Source organism: Glandiceps talaboti, chromosome 22 (assembly GCF_964340395.1).
Source record: "Glandiceps talaboti chromosome 22, keGlaTala1.1, whole genome shotgun sequence".
Lineage (NCBI taxonomy): Eukaryota > Metazoa > Hemichordata > Enteropneusta > Spengelidae > Glandiceps > Glandiceps talaboti.
This window is the reverse complement of record NC_135570.1, coordinates 8047822-8069365: the sequence shown is the minus strand read 5'-3', so window position 1 is coordinate 8069365 and position 21544 is coordinate 8047822. Positions and strand designations below refer to the sequence as shown.

Below are 21544 nucleotides of genomic sequence, written 5' to 3'. Positions count from 1 at the left end.
AACTCTGATTAATTGGGGCTTAGTTTCATCTGCCTCTTTATCCCAGTGACAGCCTGATTTTGACTTTTAATAATTCTCTTTTTATCAGTGGGTATTTGCTTGTATACAAAAAAAATACAAGTTTCCCTCTCAGGCCCGTACGATAAGGTAGTGTATGTGTATAGCAGACAGGTACAGTTCTAATGACACGTACAAATTAGTGAGTGAGGATCCAACATCTCATTATCATTTATGTCAAAGAAGTTAACTTTTGAAGAGAAAAATTGTTTTTCTTGAGCTGTGCAGTTCACAAAATTGACTGGAAATGACAACTTTACATATTTTACAATCAAAAGTGTCGGCATCAGTGTCTGATTGCAAGTTTGAGACCACTTGGATCTCGGACTGAGAACGGAGTCACAGCGACCAAATATATCAGATTCTGGAAATTTGGTACCTCTATCTAACATATAATGCTCCAGCTAGCTGGGGTATGAAGAGACCTCCAAGATCTAAGAGATGTCATACTGGCTCAACAAGCAAACTTTGTTCATTAGGGAGAGTTCTGGCATCAATGCGATTGCTGAACTTCATTGTTACACTTCTAACCAAATTCCGAAATCTTTCATGTCTTCAGTGATAAATGCTTGTGTTTTTCTTACATTGCATCGATTGATTGTAGTGGTGTGACTGCTACAATTTTCATCATGGGTTACATCGTATATAAACATGGCACTGTGATGCCGCACTTGTGAATGTTCATTTAGGGGGTGGGGTTTTGTCCTAAACAAACTATGTTCATTTATTGAGCTTGTACGACATTATGCGATCTTCCCTAAGGTAATTCACAGCAGTCACATACCAAGACAGATCTTCATATGCATATCACATTTTGGGACATACAGAAAGGTATGTACACAACATGCACATACTATTTGAAAATTGACCATGACATCACAAACTCTGATAAAAAAACATGCACATAGTTGTATTTTTATATTCAAATGGTGTGGAAGGTGTCAACAACAGTTGCACTGAATATACGGCTGATAGGACGAGGTAGTTATAACTTCCCCTTTGCACCGTTCACCAAATTAAAGTGCGGTTGACAAGTACTAACTTGCCATTCTGCCAAATTTTACATGCACCAAACACACCACTATTGTAAATTGTATATGTCACATGATTTCATTATTTAACAGCTGGTTTCTCTTTTATAATGGATTCGTACAATTCCTTGCAAACAATCTAGTAATTTATACATCATCTTACCTTTTTCTTCAGCTCAAGACATTTCCGCAGTTTGCAGATTTGGTGACCAGTTCTGCGATTTCTACAACTAGAGCACTCCCCGCAGTTGGTTTTGGTAAGACATGGCTCACACATACCACACCGTTTACGCTTCTTCTTCTTCAATGCTTGCTGTTGGCTGTGAAGCAACGCATTAGGACTCAGGGAACTTTTGTCGCCTTGGTAACCACCCCCAGAAACATCACTTTGTGTAGGTGACGTAATATGCTCATCAGACATGGTCGGAGAACTCATTCCACTGTCTGGAATTTCTAGTTTCTTAACAAAGCCTGGTTGGTTGGGTAACATGATTGGTTGGTAGGGACTGTTTTCATTGGGTTCCATGGTAACCTGACAGGGTTTAGTTTCGATTTCCATTGGTTTACATACTAATGCTGGTGAACGCCTTCTATCATGCGAGTTCTCTTCATGCGGTGGAGACTGCAATGCCATCTTGTCATTCATATTATTATTCCAGGCATTCACCTTCTCAATAGATCTGTTCATTCTGCTCTCTGTCGTTCCATTGAAATCTCTCGGCACATAGTGTTTATCACATTCTTGCGATTTATACTTGTCGGTGAGATCTCTCCTCTCTGTGCTATTCTCATCACATTCTTTAGATTGGTAGTTGCTATGGTTACCCTGCATGTCTACTCTGTATCTCTTGCCATGCTGCACCTCATCCTTCTTTTCTTCCATCTGTTGTTTCATGATTGCATCGTCCAACAACGTCTTCCTGATCAGAGCTTCAACGATACTTCCGGACGTCATTTAACCTTGGCAATGACCGTCACACAGGGACAGACAGAGCAATGTGGAGTCTAGAAAAAAACAAAAAACACAAAAACAAATATAGTTATTAAAACACGGATATATAACCAGGCAATTCACCAACGTTATGACCTACGACTTCTAAACCAAACCCTGGCATTCCTGGAGACAAGAAAAAAAATGTAATCATGTGACAGAAACCCACAATACACCACGTACAAACATGGCTTACTCAGGTACTCGGAGGGTGGGGGTGGGAGTTTTTACACAAGTGCTAGTGTTGTTCTCTCTGTAATTGTATTCTCACGAGCATAGCGAGTGCAAACATGGCAGATAACACAGTAAGCATATCAATACCTAGTCTAGATGCCAATGTGGTTCTCTGTAAATGGTAACGATATACTAGATAGGAACTAGACTAATTAATACCCCAAGCACCCACACTGGCACTAACATGGGATGGGGTTATATTATTAACACATAAGTTTATCTAATACACAATTTTGTGTCCTAGATATGAACTCGCTCATTTGCATAAAGGTATGCAATAATGTTTTCGGTATTACACAGCAATGCATATACCACTACTTTGCGCAAGTAATCATTGCTACATATGATATATAATAATCATTACGATTATTATTATTATTCAAACAATAACTCATTTTGCAGTCTCTTTCCTCCCAAAATAATTATGTTTGGCTAATTTGAGAGGATGAGATAGTGACATAATTCAGAGCGAGAGAGGAGATTTAAAAATACATCATTTTCAGTACATTAAAATCATATCGTAAAGATGTGCCTGACACATTACTCACTGACCACCACTTTTATGTTCCAGTGATAAAAACAAGAATGTTTCAGAGTCATGGGTAACATTACTTGAAAATATCACTTCCTGCTGACATCTGTACTAAACTTTAATTTCCACATAAAATGTTTATGGCAACTATATGTAATGGGTCATTTGTGAATTATGCTGTTACACTGCAATGTCTTCAGACAGAATTTACATCAAAATGGATTCAAAAAAGTACAAAAAATTATGTATATTCCTTTAAACATATTCTATAAATATAGAAAATATGATATGTAATAATTTAATAAGATCAATAACATTTGCCATACAGTTCACATTGCTAAATATGTCACTGGGTGGGTCATTGAAAAACGTTAGTGTTGCCAACGTTGAAATGAACAGCGCCCTCTTTAGTCCACTTAGATTTTTACTTTCGTTTCACTGATACGTTTTTGAAAAGTTAGTTTTCATATCCAACAAACTTGTAAGCTTACTCAGGATGATTCTTTGAGTAATAAAACAGCATAACACTTCTACTAATCGAGAAAACACATCGCTTCAACACTAGACATCAAAAGTAATATTGGCTACTTTTACCCAGTCTCATTCTTTTCTTATATTTTTGAATAAAAATGTCACAAATTGCCAAATCTTTCAGATCAGCCAATGAGAGTATGAGTTTGTCATGTATGCATCTTACATTTCATTTAAGTAAAATTCTATCAATTTACAAGTATTTGAGTTTTGACAAATATTTGGTACATCTTATGTCAAGAGATTTACATTTATTTTACTTTTTATAATTCGTATTGAGAGAGAGAGAGAGAGAGAGAGAGAGAGAGAGAGAGAGAGAGAGAGAGAGAGAGATGTGGAATGAAAAACAAATCAGAAAGGCGGAAAGACGGCGAGCCAGAAAGACAGCTAGAAAGACTGTGCAAAAACTAAACAATGAAGTTATTATCAACTCTAATTTCAGTTTAAATAAACCAGCTGTTTCAAAGAAAATTAAACAGAAAAAGATATATTACTTCAAGTTATTTTCTTCATTCACAACAGCTTTCTCAAAAAACGATATCATAATTCCACTCAGTCGCATAGAAAATCAATGCCACACACAGCACAATCCGTCATTAGCGCATGCGACGACACTGCCCAACGTTCCCACCGTCTACCAAAGTAATTAATCAAAATCAGACGCGCGAAAAGCCGCCCTGTGAAAGGGTGAAATGTATATCTGATAACGTTAGCTATTATAACTGACGTCTGTACTCCATCAGATATAAAAGAGCTTGTAAGCGGCACGTACTGTCGTGACAATTCCTAGCAGCTGCCCATTTTAAAGGCCTCAATTTTGGGTGCGTGTACAACTGCCTTTCCACGACTATCGTCTTTTATTTGCATCGAGATAATTGCCGCTTATTCAAATCACGCTCTGTAACGACCTGAATAACCCGCGTTAAACGCTACAACGTGAATGGGAAATTGAATTGGCGCTATTGTTATCACCATGCACGCAACTCCCTTCTCATAAAAAGTGTTTTGCGGAGGCATGTACTCACGCACGGAGACGTTAGTTGACACCTAGGTCACATAACCAAATCGCGCCTAGCGCCTCGAAATAACGTCCACCCATTACACACCAAACATTCAAAATATTAACATTTAGATTTTTTTTTTAAAAAAGCTTCAACAGTGCGTGTATGCAAGTTGGTAAGAGGAATGCAGATTCGGTGATATATTTTAAACGGAGTGATAATCCAGCTGTGAGTATTGAAATCTGTTAAAGCCGGGGTTCGTGCTGCGGTAATGACATTAGGGCTAAGGCCATTGAGCCGTCGTCTTGTCGAGCTGGAAACGCTAACAACGCACGCCGTCCTGCCAAAACGTCTGTTCTATTGATTTAGTTGCCGACGTCACAGACATAAATTGATCTATTTAATCATCAATGGTCCCGAACTAGTTGATACAAGCGCATCGGCCACGACTTTTAACGATTTAGCTAGGAAACTAATGCAGTTATTCGTGCATAGCTGTGTCGTAATCAAAGGTTTCCATTGGGAAATTGACAAGCCCGACGCGACGACGGCTTGAACGTCTTTTGGGGGAGGAGTCCATGCTGTATTTTGAGTGAATGTGTACGACGATCGAACTCTACTGTTTTTCAGAGGAAATCTTATTTATTCACTGCATTTCATATGCAAGTCGTGCCCTCTCACTAACAAACAGTTTGAACGCCTGAAAAAAACACAACCATTAACACTTTGAATACATTGCATCTAATCAGCATCTTCGATTTGCAACCTTGAATATACACTACAAATGCGGACACTATCGCCGATCCGTTCTTAATTTACAAAATGCAAGCACTGGTTACTATAATCACATAGTTAGCTTGCATTGATAAGGCAACACGAACAAAAACATTTCTGTTTGAAAAATGTAGTAAGTATAAAGGTTCGTTAAGCTTCGCCGGTGATGCGTAAACACGGTAGGCTCTGACGTCTCCGACGAAATTATTATTGTGTAGCATGATTTTCTAATTCTGAGATACGCTTGCTTCGTTCTAGATATGGTACAAAAAAATCGATATATGAAGCCTTAGCATGGACAGAGCTGTGCGAAAACAACAGTGGGAAATTTATCGAACGGTCTTTTGTGAGTCGTAGAGTGTGAGCTGGCGTCGCAGTTATTTATCTCCGTCAATTGAATAGAATGAAAAGACGAGACTTAACTGTTCCATTTATGCAAACGAGCCAGTCAGCCGGTCGTGGCACACACCACGCACCGGAAGGGTAAAGTGCTTAACATCAAATACGCCGACAAGTAGTATCATTCCTTTCAAATAGCCTCTTTCGGTAGAAATTGCGTATGAATTGACTACTAAACTAGACAAACGCAAAATTGAGAAATGATGTAAACTCGATAATTGTTGCAAATGATCAGAAGTTCACGCTTTCTGTGTAAAAATTCATTCTGAAAGACGCAATTTTCAAAGAGAAAGGCGTCTGTACAATGGGCGACCAGAGTGTAATGACCGACACGCTATCAGTAGTCACTCGGGTTTAAACTCGAAAAACTTCAAAACCAACCAAGTAATCAACGAAATCAAAGAGTAAATAATAAATATACAATACAGGAACAACCTACCTTCGAATAAAATAGCAAAGAGGCTACAGGAAAATGAGGTTTTTAGTCCGAAAACAACGCACTCGCCACTCGCCTGCGTGAAGCCAGCCGGTCAGACACGCTCATATGCAAATCAGCTTCCCGCTCAAATAAACCGTACCCATTATGTAAAAAAGAGTCTGATTGGTTGATTCCTAAAAGTAGTTGTGTGTGAAGTAAGCTGATACCCACGCACGTATGCACTCGCAGCATCTCTTCACACGACGCCAGCGACGTCAACTGAACCGTCTCAAATTACCGCGTCGAAAGCCTTTCCGCAAATGAATCAGGAGGAAAGCAGGCCTCCCTAATCGCCATCAATTTTACAGCCGACACGCGTTTTCGTCTGAGATGGAGACGAATGATGCTTGATATTCACCTCGACAGAGAGATGTGAGCAAATACAAGTTACAAGTTAACGTCGAATTTACAGTCACGCTGGGAACAACAAAATGAGAAACTAACACTTGCACTTTACTTTCATTTCTCAATTTCATCATTTTGTATTTGTTCCGGTTTTACATTATGAATACACTGAAAATTTTCGATATCAGCGATTATCATAATAAGTGTTCGTTATTTCGTGGAGGTAAGGGGGTTATTTCAGTCAGTGCAATCATGGATGTATTCACTAATACATCCATGGTGCAATAGACAAGGCGATTTTTATTTCGTAAATTAGTAATAAGCTATCGAAGTAAAATATTGAATGTACAGTTAGCTTTACTAGTACACGTACATACGGGTAGACAAATATGTGTCGTCACAACGGAAACGAGATAAGACAGTGCGTTATGGACAATCGTGATAACGGTAATCGCGTACTGTACATATCACTTGCCCACAGCGATCACGCGTGGTTGTGATACGAGTCACACCTAAATAAAACATATCATTAATACTACGTCGTTCTGAAGCTCACCGCAACGTGGCGATTTTTTTACATTCCGGTCTCTCAAGGCCAAATCTCTTGGCATTGCGTAAAAATTTCAAAAGCGTGTTTACAAATTACAAAGGAAAGACCGAGTCTGTGCCTGCATTCATAATAACGACACTCAGTCGTACTCACGCACACCCACACATAAACAATCGTTCGCTCTAAAAGCGATCCATCAAATATAGTAACGGATATAGTGTTGGCGTGGTTAAACGTTTATAGTCGGCACATAAAAGTAGTATTTATTGTTTTCTTCACAGACGTGTTTCGTATCAATCAGGGGTGTTTCCCAGGGTGTTTTAGTGTTCACGACATTGACCTTATACGAAAGTGTATATACACCACGAAGAGCATTATTTAAGCTATATGTACACTACAGTACAGACATCGTATACAAGTGTGAACCTGGACACGCGTACACGCAATGTCGAGATAGCGACGAACCACGAGATCGAGACAACGCCATGTCGTTTGTAAACAATAGTAAAACTGTCCATGCCGCCCTTCGCTGTCATGACCTCGGGGCACGTATTAAAGTGAAACACCCACTGTGTAATAGAAATTGCGCTCTAAACACAAATCGTGAAGCGACATACGTGTATAATTTCTAGAAACGCGGATGTTAACTTGAAATTCAGAATGAAGTGTAAACGAAGCTAAAGACACGAAGTCGAGTCGGAATGGCCGGCCTACATAAAGCGAGTGTGCCAAATACTCGTTAAATACGTCATTTTTGTGAACAATCTAAAATTAGCTCAGTTTCCCGCCATTTCAAATTTTACTGTAGCGTCGACTCCTAATACCATTGTGGTGTACAGGAAACTTGGATTTGAATGTAAGTTTAGCAGTTTCGATACATGTTGTGCATACCACGACGAAATGTCTTCCTTGTCTGTGATACACGTGAACACATGATCATGTAGTAGGCATTTTAGTGTGGAGTATAATTTTCCGTACTACAAAAAAAAAAAAAAAAAAGTCGGCGCCAAATGTCTCAACGGTCTAGTATATCGACGACATATTTGTAGTATTCCAGTTAATAAATACCACGACCTGTGATGTTTACATCGAAAATGAGCCGTTCGAACAGTTTCACGATTTTTAACGGTGATTTCCCCAACTATGTTGTATTGAAAAGATGAGTCTATACAGTTGTACATGTCCTCAAGTTAGGCGATGAATAGAACCTTTAATAATACACATAGTACAAAAAACATGCACAAGTCCACGATTTTGTTCAACATGTACATTTCCGTACAACTAGTACATGTACTAGATTTCGTTGAATAGAAATCTACCTCACAGAGTAGTTTTGTAAATTACATGTAAAAGTTGTAGTGAGACCTCGGATCTGCGCTCGGAAAGTTGCCGAACAGAAGCCGAGGATGACAGTACCTCTGGTTCGCAAGCCCTCGACAGCGAATTTGACGATATGCAAGCTAAATGGTCACCGAATTACGCAAAGGGCTAGCAGCTAGACTACTCTTAGCGTTAGACAACCCCCTCCCATCCAAAAAAAATCTCGCACATGGTTTCACAACAGCGAGGAGAGGTCTCCACAATAGAGTGACTGGGTATGCTTGAATGACTGTTGAATATTACATGCAAAATAAATGGTATGTGAAACAAAGTGACAACACGAAGGATCGATATGTTGGTAGGCCTGTAATTCCAGTGAAAACAACCCGAGGCTTTGAACTTGTCGTGAGAACTACAATCATTCCAACTACAACTTGAATGACGAACCATTTAGGTGACGTGGACTTAAGATTGGTAACATTGAGCTCCATAATTAGGTCGACTAGTCTACTTTCAAAACTTTATTTACATTCTAAGCACTGTGTTGTCGGTGGTTTACAAATATTTTTTAAAGTTCTCTATTGCGACCGTGGACAGCCATTTTGACTTTTCTTGTGGTAGAATGCACCTTATGGACAAAAACCCTGAAATAAAAGTTCTTAAACTATATCTAAACTTTGCCAAGAATGCTTGTTACGGGTCTTTTGAGACAATGAAATAAATTTAAGAGTTCAGCTCTTGTTTTCAGGAAAATCTAGAGTTGATACAATATTCAGCGGCCATATTGAATTAGAAAACGATGGCTCAATTTTGGAATGGTTTTGACACTCTATCAACAAAGTAACTACAGAAACTAAAGAATTTTATTTCCAAAGCGCTGCCCATACGGATGAGTATTAGGCATTTATTTTGGATTTTTAATTTATAAAACAATTTTATCATGGTTTCCTATGAAAAATCAATGCCAAACAACTTAGATCAAATCTGTGTTTGTAACTCATTATATTGCTTCTGAGCACATAAAACTTTACAAGACCAGAAATACACCATGTTTTTCCATCTCGGCAATTGGTTGTCATAAATTGCACGAATAATATTCAACTTTCGTGCGCGCTGTCAGTGCCATATTTTACGTTTTATCTCACTCACTGAGAACACAGTTAAACCGTTCTGTGTTTGAATCTGCCTTGTTTCACCGATATTGTTTTCAAGTTGTGTACGGTGACAGCGAGATAAAATGTTACAGTATTATTTTACATGTTTGCCCACTATCAGTGTCTGCTTAATGTAATTTGCATCAAAGTGCCTTGTGTGAAACGTTAAAAAAAAGCCATCGTGCTGCCTCTAAAACTTTATAGTCATTCTGGTTTCGTAGTATCTTGGGGTGGCTTGAGGTTGCAACTGTAACTTCGGAAAGTAAGCTTACATGTAGCTAAGCGGGAGCGGAGAAGTTCGGGATTCAGCATTATTTTGTCCATCTGACAATTAACGTTTTGAAAACTTCTTCGAACAAAATGGTATTTCTCCATAAACGGCATACATTATATATCAATCACGTGACTGCTGGTGTTAATACCACCTGCACGTCTCTGACAAAGAATGGTCTACTAGAATCTATAACACAATTAATAGTACTTGACATTAAAATATAACCAAAATGTATAAGGTCAGTTTATGCACATACACGTTTCTTTTTCTTCGCTTTGATCCTTAAAATATGGACTTCACCGCATTCAGACTTAGGGGATAACCCTCCTCCTATTTCTTCCTGGTTTGAATGTCATTTTACGGTTAGCTACACTGTGTGAAGTGTACTAAGTGACTCAAACGGTGCGTATGTATGTATGTATGTATGTATGTATGTATGTATGTATGTATGTATGTATGTATGTATGTATGTATGTATGTATGTATGTATGTATGTATGTATGTATGTATGTATGTATGTATGTATGTATGTATGTATGTGTGTGTATGTATGTATGTATGTATGTGTGTGTGTGAGTATGTATGTATGTATGTATGTATGTATGTATGTGAGTATGTATGTATGTATGTGTGTGTGAGTATGTATGTATGTATGTATGTATGTGAGTATGTATGTATGTATGTATGTATGTATGTATGTATGTATGTATGTATGTATGTATGTATGTATGTATGTATGTATGTATGTATGTGAGTATATACGTCCATGAATTCACCTACTTTCATTGTCGCGTAATGGAAAAGTATAAATTTATAAATATTACGGAAACAGCCACAGATAATCGAAGTACGGGTCAACTGCATTGTGTAAATTCCCATGATGTTATCAATATTTGATATTTACCCATTTCGTCTTATCTATTAATAAAACGCGTTTTCATAGACACCAAGTCACAGTGCGTCGGATTTCTGAGGTTAATTGCATATGACGTAAAAGTGTATTTAAATTTTTTTTTAAATCCGAGCAAAACAATTTATATCGCTGGAGTATTTTGTTTAGCATTTTTTTTTTATTTTGTACAATTTGATTCGTGAAAAGCTCTTGTTGTTAACATACGCAATCCCACCGCAGTGGATGGTATTACTTTGGTAGCCAATAAAAACACGCGTTTTAAAATTAATGACTGTGTCGCAGCTCAAAACGATATGGTCTTAATCGACTAGTCAAGCGCTACATAGTAAAGGATGTCCAACGTACACCTATTTCCGTCTTAATATTCCTTCTCTTGATAAATATAGCATCTTTGGCTTTGCCACATCCCGCCATCCGCCTCATTAACTATTCACTACATGTAGGCAGGAAATCATGATTTCGTTGTCGAGTATCTGCACTATACTTTATACCGATCTCGTGATCACCTGTGCATCGAATTCCCAAGTGTCTACGTCGCTACATGCCTAAAAGAGAAAATTGTCTGATAAATTCGTTAACGGGTGATGCGTGCCTGGCCAGGAGGGAGCTTTGTTACGACAAAATTGTTCCTTTGAATTGAACGTTATTTGTAATTTGACACCTTAGTTTTACGTATTCCACGCGAGTCCAATTCATTACGAGCGGAGTCTTGTCTGCAATGACGCCGAAATACTTCAAAGACCTACAACGGAAGTACTGTATAAATTACAAATTTTAGACATTGAACAAGGAATAAATGCATATATATGAACGAGTGATGTTTTTATTGGAATTATGTGGTAATTTAGGACTTTAATTTGTAACGCAATTACTTACCGATTGATGTTGAGACGATACGAAGCAGAAGTATAGTTTCATCGGGTAATATAAACCGTACCGGGTAGTTCACACACATAGTTACGATATTCCGCTAATCGTGTTCATTCCTAATAAGTTAAGGAGCTCTGGAATGAGCGCCGTTACAGCGTGAATGACTCGATCACGATTACTCGCAATGCGTCTTTCCCGAGGCGATAGCACGCTGTCTGATCTTATTTCAATAAAGAGTCAACATCGCAAATGGTATTTAAGCTATTTGCCCGCCACTATGTCATATTATAGCTTCGTCGCACCATTAAACATCGGTTCTTGGACAGCCCTTCAACGTTGTTGTGTTTTATGTCTTTTCAAAAAGTCATGCATATTTCATTATCTACGTCCTCGGTACTGTGTTACACCATCGTTGCCATAGTGATGGTAAAGTCACATCAAAGTATTTTGATACTGCCATCAAAATATGCCTGTTCCATCATTGAACGCAACAAATTTCATCATCACACCGTGTCAAGAATATAAACAGCATTTTCACGCGATGCTGAAATTCAAGTGTATATCTATGCACGGGCCGTTATTTACCACGTTTTCTTATTCATTTGCACTGCTTTTGTGCGCTGTAGAAATACCAGATTTAAACTGATTACCTTCCACAAGGGTTGTTGTTTCTATATCCCTTGTTATCATCAACGTACGTACATACCAAATTTTATGAAGTTTAAAGCATTTCTATTCAAATACAGGACACATGCATTGTGTCATCGTCAATATGTGCACCAACTGACCAAGATCACAAGAAATTTGTAGCACCAATAATCGTTAATTATGCAAATGACTCAATAAAAACAAAAACTACATCCTCAAGCGATGTCAAACGTATGCGCTTTGTTATCAGCAATGTATACACCAATGTATATGAAATTTGAAGATTGAATTCTTAAATTATTGGCTAATTGCCAAAATTCATTAATTATTCAAATTACTCATAAAATCAAAAACTGTATCAACAAGCGCTGTGTTGTCACCACTGTATTTTGTGAAATTTTATGAAATTTTAAGTTTGAATTCTTAAAATATTACCGAAATCATTAATTATGCAAAGGACGCCTCAATATTTCTCTGTAAGCTTTATAATGCACGATGTGTGCTTCATGTATATACCAACTTATGAAATTGAAGATTGCATTCTCAAGATATTGCCTAATTTCCAAAAATCACTAATTATGCAAATTACTGATTACAATTTAGAGCTACATCAACAAGCTTTACAGTAAATGTGCGTCGTGTTATAATCAATGTATACATTAAATTATATGAAAATTGAAGATTGTGTTCGTAAGATATTGTCTAATTACCAAATATCCTTAATTATGCAAATGACTCATTAAATCCGAACAATAAGAGGTGGGTCATTGTGTGTTGGATTGTGATGGGAGAACGTTTCATTTCTACAATAGCATGATTATATTAGATGGGTTCGTTTGTTGCTCCCATTCCTTACCTACGCCTTTATTATTTTACACAGAGTGATACCGAGACACTTGCGTCCGGGAATTGCGTGCGCGTTGCCTAACAACCACATACTATATTAGTTATTGTACGTGTTATGTCAATACTCTTAACTTTATATTAAACTTTGCTTTACAAAAGCTGTGAAACTGTGGGCTACGAATGGGCTTGAAACTGAGACCAACAAGCTCCAGTGCTTTTGAGGGGGAGACCTATAGGGACGGACAGACAGACAGACAGACAGACAGACAGACAGACAGACAGACAGACAGACAGACAGACAGACAGACAGAATGGGTACATATTTTTCTAAAATGGTTATGAGATGATCTCTTTTTTGCGTTTTGGAGGGAGATATTTTGTTCGGATCAAAGTGTCCTCTGCCATTCATTCATACTGTACTTATATACACACCACAATGGTACACAGATGTCTACATGTCGCATTATAATTACTACAACCAACATCATGTTAAAATGACAGTTGGCTTCATAAAATCCCAGCTGGTTGAGGTACACCTCCCCCTATACGATTTATTTCATAAATCTGACAGAAAGGACCTTCGTCGTTATTTTCACCTCACCCCCCCCCCATCACTAATTACAAACCACCCCTGCGTTCAATTGTGACTAGTGATACGTTATCATATTTACTACTTCAAATTTTTACCAAATTAGAATGTTTCACTATCAGTTGAAGCAACGCAAAGTCAACAATTTCCAGAAAATTATTGTAATGTAAAAACTCAAAATCAAACTTTTGCGCTAAGTTATGCGTTTTCTGTTCAACAATCTTGTCAGACTACCAGCTGTAACATGAAGTCAACATTTTTACCAAAAAAGGGTAATTTTATCATTTTCAAATCAAACGTTTACAGGCAAGTCATGCCGACAATGTTATAACTAAGTAGTGTTCTATTGCCGCTTTAAAAAAAGGTTTGTGTATGCTATTAATCCGAAAAAAAAGACAGTACAGAACGTCGGAAAAAAAACTGCGTTTTTTCCTTTTTCACTGGAGCCTATTATCCTTTCCGCTGACGCATCTAAAAATAATGTATAAAAACAACGTGTGTCGTAGTATAGTGCCCTAAAGAGGTTTTTTGCGACGATGGCTGATCACTTTATATTTCTAACATTCTAGGCGAAAGGGAGTGAGTTATGGCGACGTTATCTGGACATATCCAAACTGTTGTAAATATACATACTGAAAATGCAGTACACGTGTCCTTATCATAGTCACTAACGCTTCCCTAAGTGCAACGCATCCATATTGCGCAGTCGTATGTATTATACCGATGAAGGCATACAACGAGAGCTAATTAAGAAAGATCAGGAGTTGTTGCGGCATCCATACAGCGTGCATTACGGATTTTATGTTTGTGACCTGTGTTGATGATCAATTCCAGTCTACGATCGATCACCGCCGCACGTTAGAGGCGTGTGTGTTCTTTATTGAATCTACTCTCTTTGTCGGTATTTCTATATCTCTATCCGAGAACTGAGAGAACGTGATGCGGGTGTCGGCGTTTTTTTACTCTGATCGTGTCATATCGCCAATTCAACATTATTACCCGATCATCTGCACACGCGACTACATGTAATTTTGCTTTACAAATTAAACCGACAGTATGTCCACAGCCACAATGGCAATCGTCTTTCTCTCTCTCTCGTTCCATATTTTAATTTTTTATCTGTCTGCAAAGAGTGCCCTCGTCTACGTTTTCCCCCGGGTCACCTAAAAAGAGGCTAATTTGTTCGCAGACGAGCGGTGTTGACGACGACACTGATGTTCCGTTGTTATGCATTGATTCGCTTCATAAAATGGAATTCATAGGAACAGTGAGAACGCATAGTCACGAAGCACAAGTTATATTGACGAAATTGTAATGAACCAGACTGATCGTCAGTTAAACGTGATACATCAATATCGATTCACGCACATACCTAAAAACCTTTACGCTTTATTACCAATATATCTCACGCCGTTCTAAGTGCTATCGATGCCCCTACCTCTTGACACGATTTATGGTTCGATTTTTAACTGCATGAGCGCCGCGGAAGCCCAAATAGCCTCGTAATAAAATACCAAAGTAATTACAAAAAAAAGAACGTCATTTGAAAGGTTATAGCATTGTGTATTTCCTTCAGACCACCATCACCTCAATCAACGTTTACACCAGTCCTTCAAAGACTGTATTTATTTCAAAACTACAGGCGCAATTAAATATACAGGTCATGTTTGTGACAGTAAGAAAGAGCTGCACGTTGTTATGAAGAAACGAAAAAAAAAGGAATGATCAAACGTGACTTAATATACACTGTCGGAAATGGCGCACTGAATCTAATACATACGTACGTACGTTCGTACGTATATACTTACGTATGTACGTATAACACACTAACATGCATGTACGTAATGTATGTATGTATATGTATATGTGTGTGTGTGTGTGCGTGCGTGCGTGCGTGCGTGCGTGCGTACGTACGTACGTACGTACGTACATACATACATACATACATACATACATACATACATACATACATACATACATACATACATACATACATACATACATACATACATACATACATACATACATACATACATACATACATACATACATACATACATACATACATACATACATACATACATACATACATACATACATACGCATAAGGACAAAATGTCACATTCTTTGAAAAAATAAATACTATTATTAAATATGTACAGTTAATAACCTCAAGGGGGTTAGCCTGGATATATAAGTTTTGCCTTAAAAAACGCCAGAACTTCTGTTGGTCTAGTCAGTCGTCTTCACGGTGTATATGCGTGTTAGTTTGTCACAAAAAAACTTGACTGCAGTGTCAAAATATATTATAACACATATCTCACTAACGCCGCCGTGAAGTGTCACGTGACTATACTGTTGACAGATACACCATGCCATAAGTTTCTATGGTACCGCTACCCGCTGGCGATCGTTTCAAAGTGTTTGTTTTTGTTGAATAGAGCATTTACTGTTTCTCACCTCGAGCTAAGGTTTAGACTATTAACCCTAGGGGATCCCAACCCATATTCTCTGTATCCGTCTCTCTCTCTGTCAATCCCCATCTGTAGTTTATCACAGTAGCCTGGGCCTGCGTGTATTCAGAACTGGTCTGTAGTGTACGTCGAACGATTTCAACCATATGTACGTTTCGCTATTGAATATTCGGAACATTCAAAACTACTTTTCTCTAATCACGACTGAAGGTTAAAAGTTGAACTATTCACTCACGAGGACGCCGGTATCAAATTTCAACCAAAAAATGCGTTCACGCAAAACATCAGAGGCATATTTGTAAATACATGGTGTATCGCATCCCAGTCAATAGCAAAACGGAACGCAAGTTGGCGTGTATTCAGCCAGTCGCGCTCGTCAATCTTTTTGACGTGTTGGATGAAGGTCGTCGTTAGTGATTAGGAGAAACTGGGCCGGTAGTTACAATTGTCTTGGGGAATGCGTACTTACGGTCATATAATTTTACTGTATTCAGTTCCTAACGTGGCATTTACTAGTTAAGCGTCTACTCTCCGACCGCGATTAATCATAGGAAATACGAGCAGAACGTGCCATTACCGATAAATCGTACGAGGCCCCGGATTAGCTTGAAAGGTTGAGTGAATGTCAACGAATAGCGCGGGAGGGGAAATAAACGTATTCCTATCAAAACAATAGCTGCGTCGGGAAGTGAAGTTGTTCAAGAAATTTCAAAAGTAAGTTGAGCTATACTCGGCAAAATCACTTACAAAAAAATAACGCGAAGCAGAGATTGTGTAAACTTAGGGGACAAAATCACGCAGCAAGATATGTGTTTGTCGCCGCCGAGTGTGTCTTAATGTTCTACTAAATTGTGATAAACACACGGTGGTCTTAGGACAACCTATGTTCGTGAGAGTCAGTGTATACATGCATGAAATAGTCAATTGTGACCAGCCATGCGTAAATTGGTGAACGCAGCAGCTTGTCATGTAAACGTGAGACGACTTCCAATAAAGAACTAATCCGGCTTGATTGTTCACCAAAACGGCATGTTGACGACAGTCTCTGTGCCACCCCTCCAGTTGTAATGGAATACTCCTTTGCATTCTGATGATAAATTTCAAAATACTTGACGTAAAGAACACCTTCCATAAATTTCCCAAAGGAGAACTGAGAGGGCCACAATAAGTTCGTCGGACTCAGACTACGTTCGGAAAGTCCTAATTGTTCATCACTGAATACGCTATGAGAGTAAACAACTCAAGAGTACTAGTATGAAAACATTTCCCGCCAAAAAACTTAACGAACCAAAACTCAAAAACTTTTTGTGATGGGAACATCCCCGATTGGTCAGTTGATTTTAAGCCTTGTATGTACGCTCAGACCACTAACTAGTGTTCATACAGTAGCAGTTTTAGTACTGTACATGTGGTAGTGTTAGTACTGTGGTCGTGTTAGTACTGTGGTAGTACTAGTTTTGTAGTCGTAGTAATTTTGTACTGCGCGCAGTAGTGTTAGTGCACTAGAGTTAATACTGTGGTAATGTTAGTACTGTGGTAGTATTAGTACTGTGATTGTGTTAGTACTGTTACAGTACTAGTATTCGTACTGTACGGTGGCAGTGTTAGTACTTTAGTTCACGGTGCAGTAGTGTTAATACCGTAGTAGTGTAGTTGTGCTAATACTCTCACAGTAGTAGTAGTGTTCGTATTAGAGTAGTATTAGTACTGTCGCACCGCGGTAGTGCTAATATTGTTACAGTAGAGTGTTCATATCATAGTAGTATTAGTACTGTAGTAGTGTTAGTAGTGTTAGTACTGTGGCAGTATTAGTAATGTAGCAGTGTTCGCACTATAGTAGTGTTGGTACTGAGATGGTGTTGGTATTGTAGTAGTATTCGTACAGGTAGTAATGTTCGTACTGTAGTTGTGTTATTAGTGCAGTAGAGTGTACGGACTGGATCAGTGTTAATCTTAGTACTAGAGTAGCGTTTATGTCCACAATACAACCTAACTATTGTTCTAAAAAAACGACTAAACAAACAAATATATCATGTGGTGTTCTCCTAGTTATTGACAGGTTACCACAGCTGTATACAACCAACATATTTCTATTCGTGTCAATCTCGAAGGTTTAAAGGAAAGGGTCTAAAAAGAACGTACATGAAACATGTAGATATGTTGGATAAAGTCACGTAATCCATTCAACATACAAAAGGGAACGTCTGTTCGCCACGAGCTTGACAGCGAATTTCTTACATGCTAAAAAACGCAATGAATATGAAATTATCTGGCCTTGATATCATGATGATATGGATGCTGTTCCGTTTAAAGGTAAACGATTCGCAAAACGACATCGATACAGTCTTCAAAGATAAGCGTTATAAAAGCTTTTTTTTCTCTCTCTCTCTCTACAGTACTATCACATAAGACTCTCTCTCTCTCTCTCTCTCTCTCTTTATGCCGGCCTACGCCAACGTACTAAAATTTCCTCTGTATTCCCATTAGATAGACTCAAAGACCAAAGAAAGGTCAAAATTTGGCTAATCGTCGTTTTGCAGACGGGAAACAAAAATGAAGGCCTGAAGGTATTGACGGTTGTCGGAGAGGATATCTCACACGAGAAATAACCGAACCATCATAAATATCTTTTTTTTTTTTATAAACTTCATGTGAGAGGAAAAATATCCCTGGAGCAAGTGATAGTTACCATGACTACGAGTGTAATATATATACTAGATGGTTAATCTTTACCGTTTTAATAATAAGATACTAGTAATTCTTTGAGTCATAAATTACTTCAACAACTCTACCCAAAATGAATTAATTAGAATATCCATAGACGAAGGTGTCTCTCCAACGCCTGTAGAATAACGAACACATTGAATTGTAGGAAACATAACATGACCAGTGAAAAGATTTGAATTGAAATTCATAAGTGATTGTTCCGTCACGTTTCTATTTATATCGTAACTGTTGCCGTTTGAATAAAATCAACCCCTATCCCTTACACGCATATATATATATATATATATATATATATATATATATATATATATATATATATATATATATATATATATATATATATATATATATAATCCAAGGTATAGTGACGTTATCAGTCGTTACTCGGGTTCACGTTACTTTTGCATTCATCATCAGACTATACATTACACAGTCTAACAATATGCATGTATATATGGTTATATATATTCCACTCTGATTGTTTTAAATGTTTCAAAACATAGGTACTCGCAAACTAAAAACGACTTTAAATTTGTTCATTTTGTCGGTATTTTTTATCTTTGGTGTAACATTTTATTGTTCTCCATTATGGCTGTCGATAAATCTTAGCAATCTGGATGGACGTTATAAACCTTTTTTGTGTTCATTTACAGACCAGTTATAACTATATCCGGTGTGCCGTAGTGACCTATCGTTGTTGGATTATTTTAAAATTATGGTTGTCTTTCATTATTCATATTCGGACTTTACACAACTACTTCTTCTTTTTTTAAATAAAAAAAACTATTTTCATTTCGAGTTCAATATATTAGAACAAAAAAGAAAAATGAAGATTTCGATCAAATATATTTGTCAGAAAACCCAAAAACATTATTAGTGAAAAACTACACTTCTTAAAGATACCATTTATCGTAAAACTTTTCATAGCACTGTTTCTTCAAGAAAATAATTGCTGAGTTTGCATATCAGCTCTTACGTTAACTATCACTGAATTAAAAAATGGGCGTGCCCCTTTTAATTTTACTGTTGAACATATTTTTCTTTACAATAATTAACCAATGGTTGAAAAGTGAAGAAAATAAAGATATTCCAAGTGGTTTGAACACTAACACACTTGTGTGTGAAGTATAACATAGCTCTATATCTGAGTAACACAGTTATGGGTATAGTGCCATAGTATACACACCTACGTTATATCACAAAATTTTCCTTGATTCGTAAAACAAAAGCAAATCAGGCGAGATGAGATGAGGCACACTTAAAATGCAACTAACATTGCCAGAATATATGCCTATGGAATGAATCATTCCGTAGATAAAACCACAAAAAAAGTAAGTTACAGATCATTAAACTGCACACGTTTGTGACATTCATTTAATGAGCGAACGATATAATGAGTTCATATGCACACGACGCGAGTGTTAACGAGATACAAATCGGGCATTAGCTCACTCCAAACGACTATTGACGAACTGTACACGACTATTGACGAACTGTACACGACTATTGACGAACTGTGCACGATTATTGACGAACTGTACACGACTATTGACGAACTGTACACGACTATTGACGAACTGTACACGACTATTGACGAACTTTACACGACTATTGACGAACTTTACACGACTATTGACGAAATGTACACGACTATTGACGAACTGTACACGACTATTGACGAAATGTACACGACTATTGACGAACTTTACTCAACTATCGACAAATTTTAGACGAGTATTAACGAACTCCACACGAGTATTAATGAAGTCTGTTCTACTTTTGCCGAATATTTCCCATTTTATCACAGTGGGTCTGAATAAATTAGATGCACACGACTCTTGAGTATCAACGAGCGCCATTGATGAGACACATCGACATAACTATTGATGAACTTTATATTACCGAAATCTACACGAGTATTACCGAACGATTATTGGCGAGCTATTCTCTGTCTGAGGTAAATTTATGAAACCGTTAACGAATTTTATGATGTCGATATCAGAATCGTTGAAACACAACCCAATATCAAACCGCCGTTCATGTGATCGTTAAAAGTAAGAAAAGAAGCGATAAGTTTTAATGACTTTGCTTGCGAGACGTTAACAGTTAGAGTGGGGTATGTATCGTGAAATGAACAGTAAACAGATGCAACGTGAAATGACTACACGTTGTCACGTAACACTGACGCCTTGAAAGTTCACCTCAATGTTAGTGAACAAATTTCACGCCCAGTCAACAGAATGACAAGTCGTTGACTGATGTCAAGGGAAAATAAAACTTGGAAAAAATGAAGATTTAAGGCTTGAATAAACGCATTTCAATGAATTAAACAACGGTTTCAAATGCTAACCAACAGACTGGATGGCGTGTAGGTAGGTAGAGAGAGAGAGAGAGAGAGAGAGAGAGAGAGAGAGAGAGAGAGAGAGAGAGAGAGAGAGAGAGAGAGAGAGAGAGAGAGAGAGAGAGAGAGAGAGAGAGAGAGACAGAGAGAGACAGAGACAGAGACAGAGACAGAGACAGACAGACAGACAGACAGACAGACAGAGACAGACAGACAGACAGACAGACAGAGACAGACATACAGACAAAGACAGACAGACAGAGACAGACAGACAGACAGACAAAGACAGACAGACAGAGACAGACAGACAGAGAGAGACACACAGACATACAGACAGACAGAGACAGACAGACAGACAGACAGACAGAGACAGACAGATAGACAGACAGACAGACAGACGGACAGACAGACAGACAGAGACAGACAGACAGAGACAGGTAGACAGACAGACAGACAGACAGACAG

General features: G+C 37.9%; 1 protein-coding gene across 3 annotated transcripts in view; it reads right to left on the bottom strand.

The window, feature by feature from the left end:
* LOC144452166 (methylcytosine dioxygenase TET3-like) overlaps positions 1-21544 on the bottom strand; it is a 55703-nt gene that overhangs the window by 29601 nt on the left and 4558 nt on the right. For 2 of the 3 annotated variants that reach the window (XM_078143208.1, XM_078143207.1), the window contains exon 2: positions 1252-2093. In XM_078143208.1, coding sequence (XP_077999334.1) covers positions 1252-2043 — 792 coding nt within the window. In that variant the 5' untranslated portion in view covers positions 2044-2093. Of the gene's footprint in view, positions 1-1251; positions 2094-5989; positions 6078-21544 lie in introns of those variants that run through there. The other variant, XM_078143206.1, reaches the window with a different exon arrangement.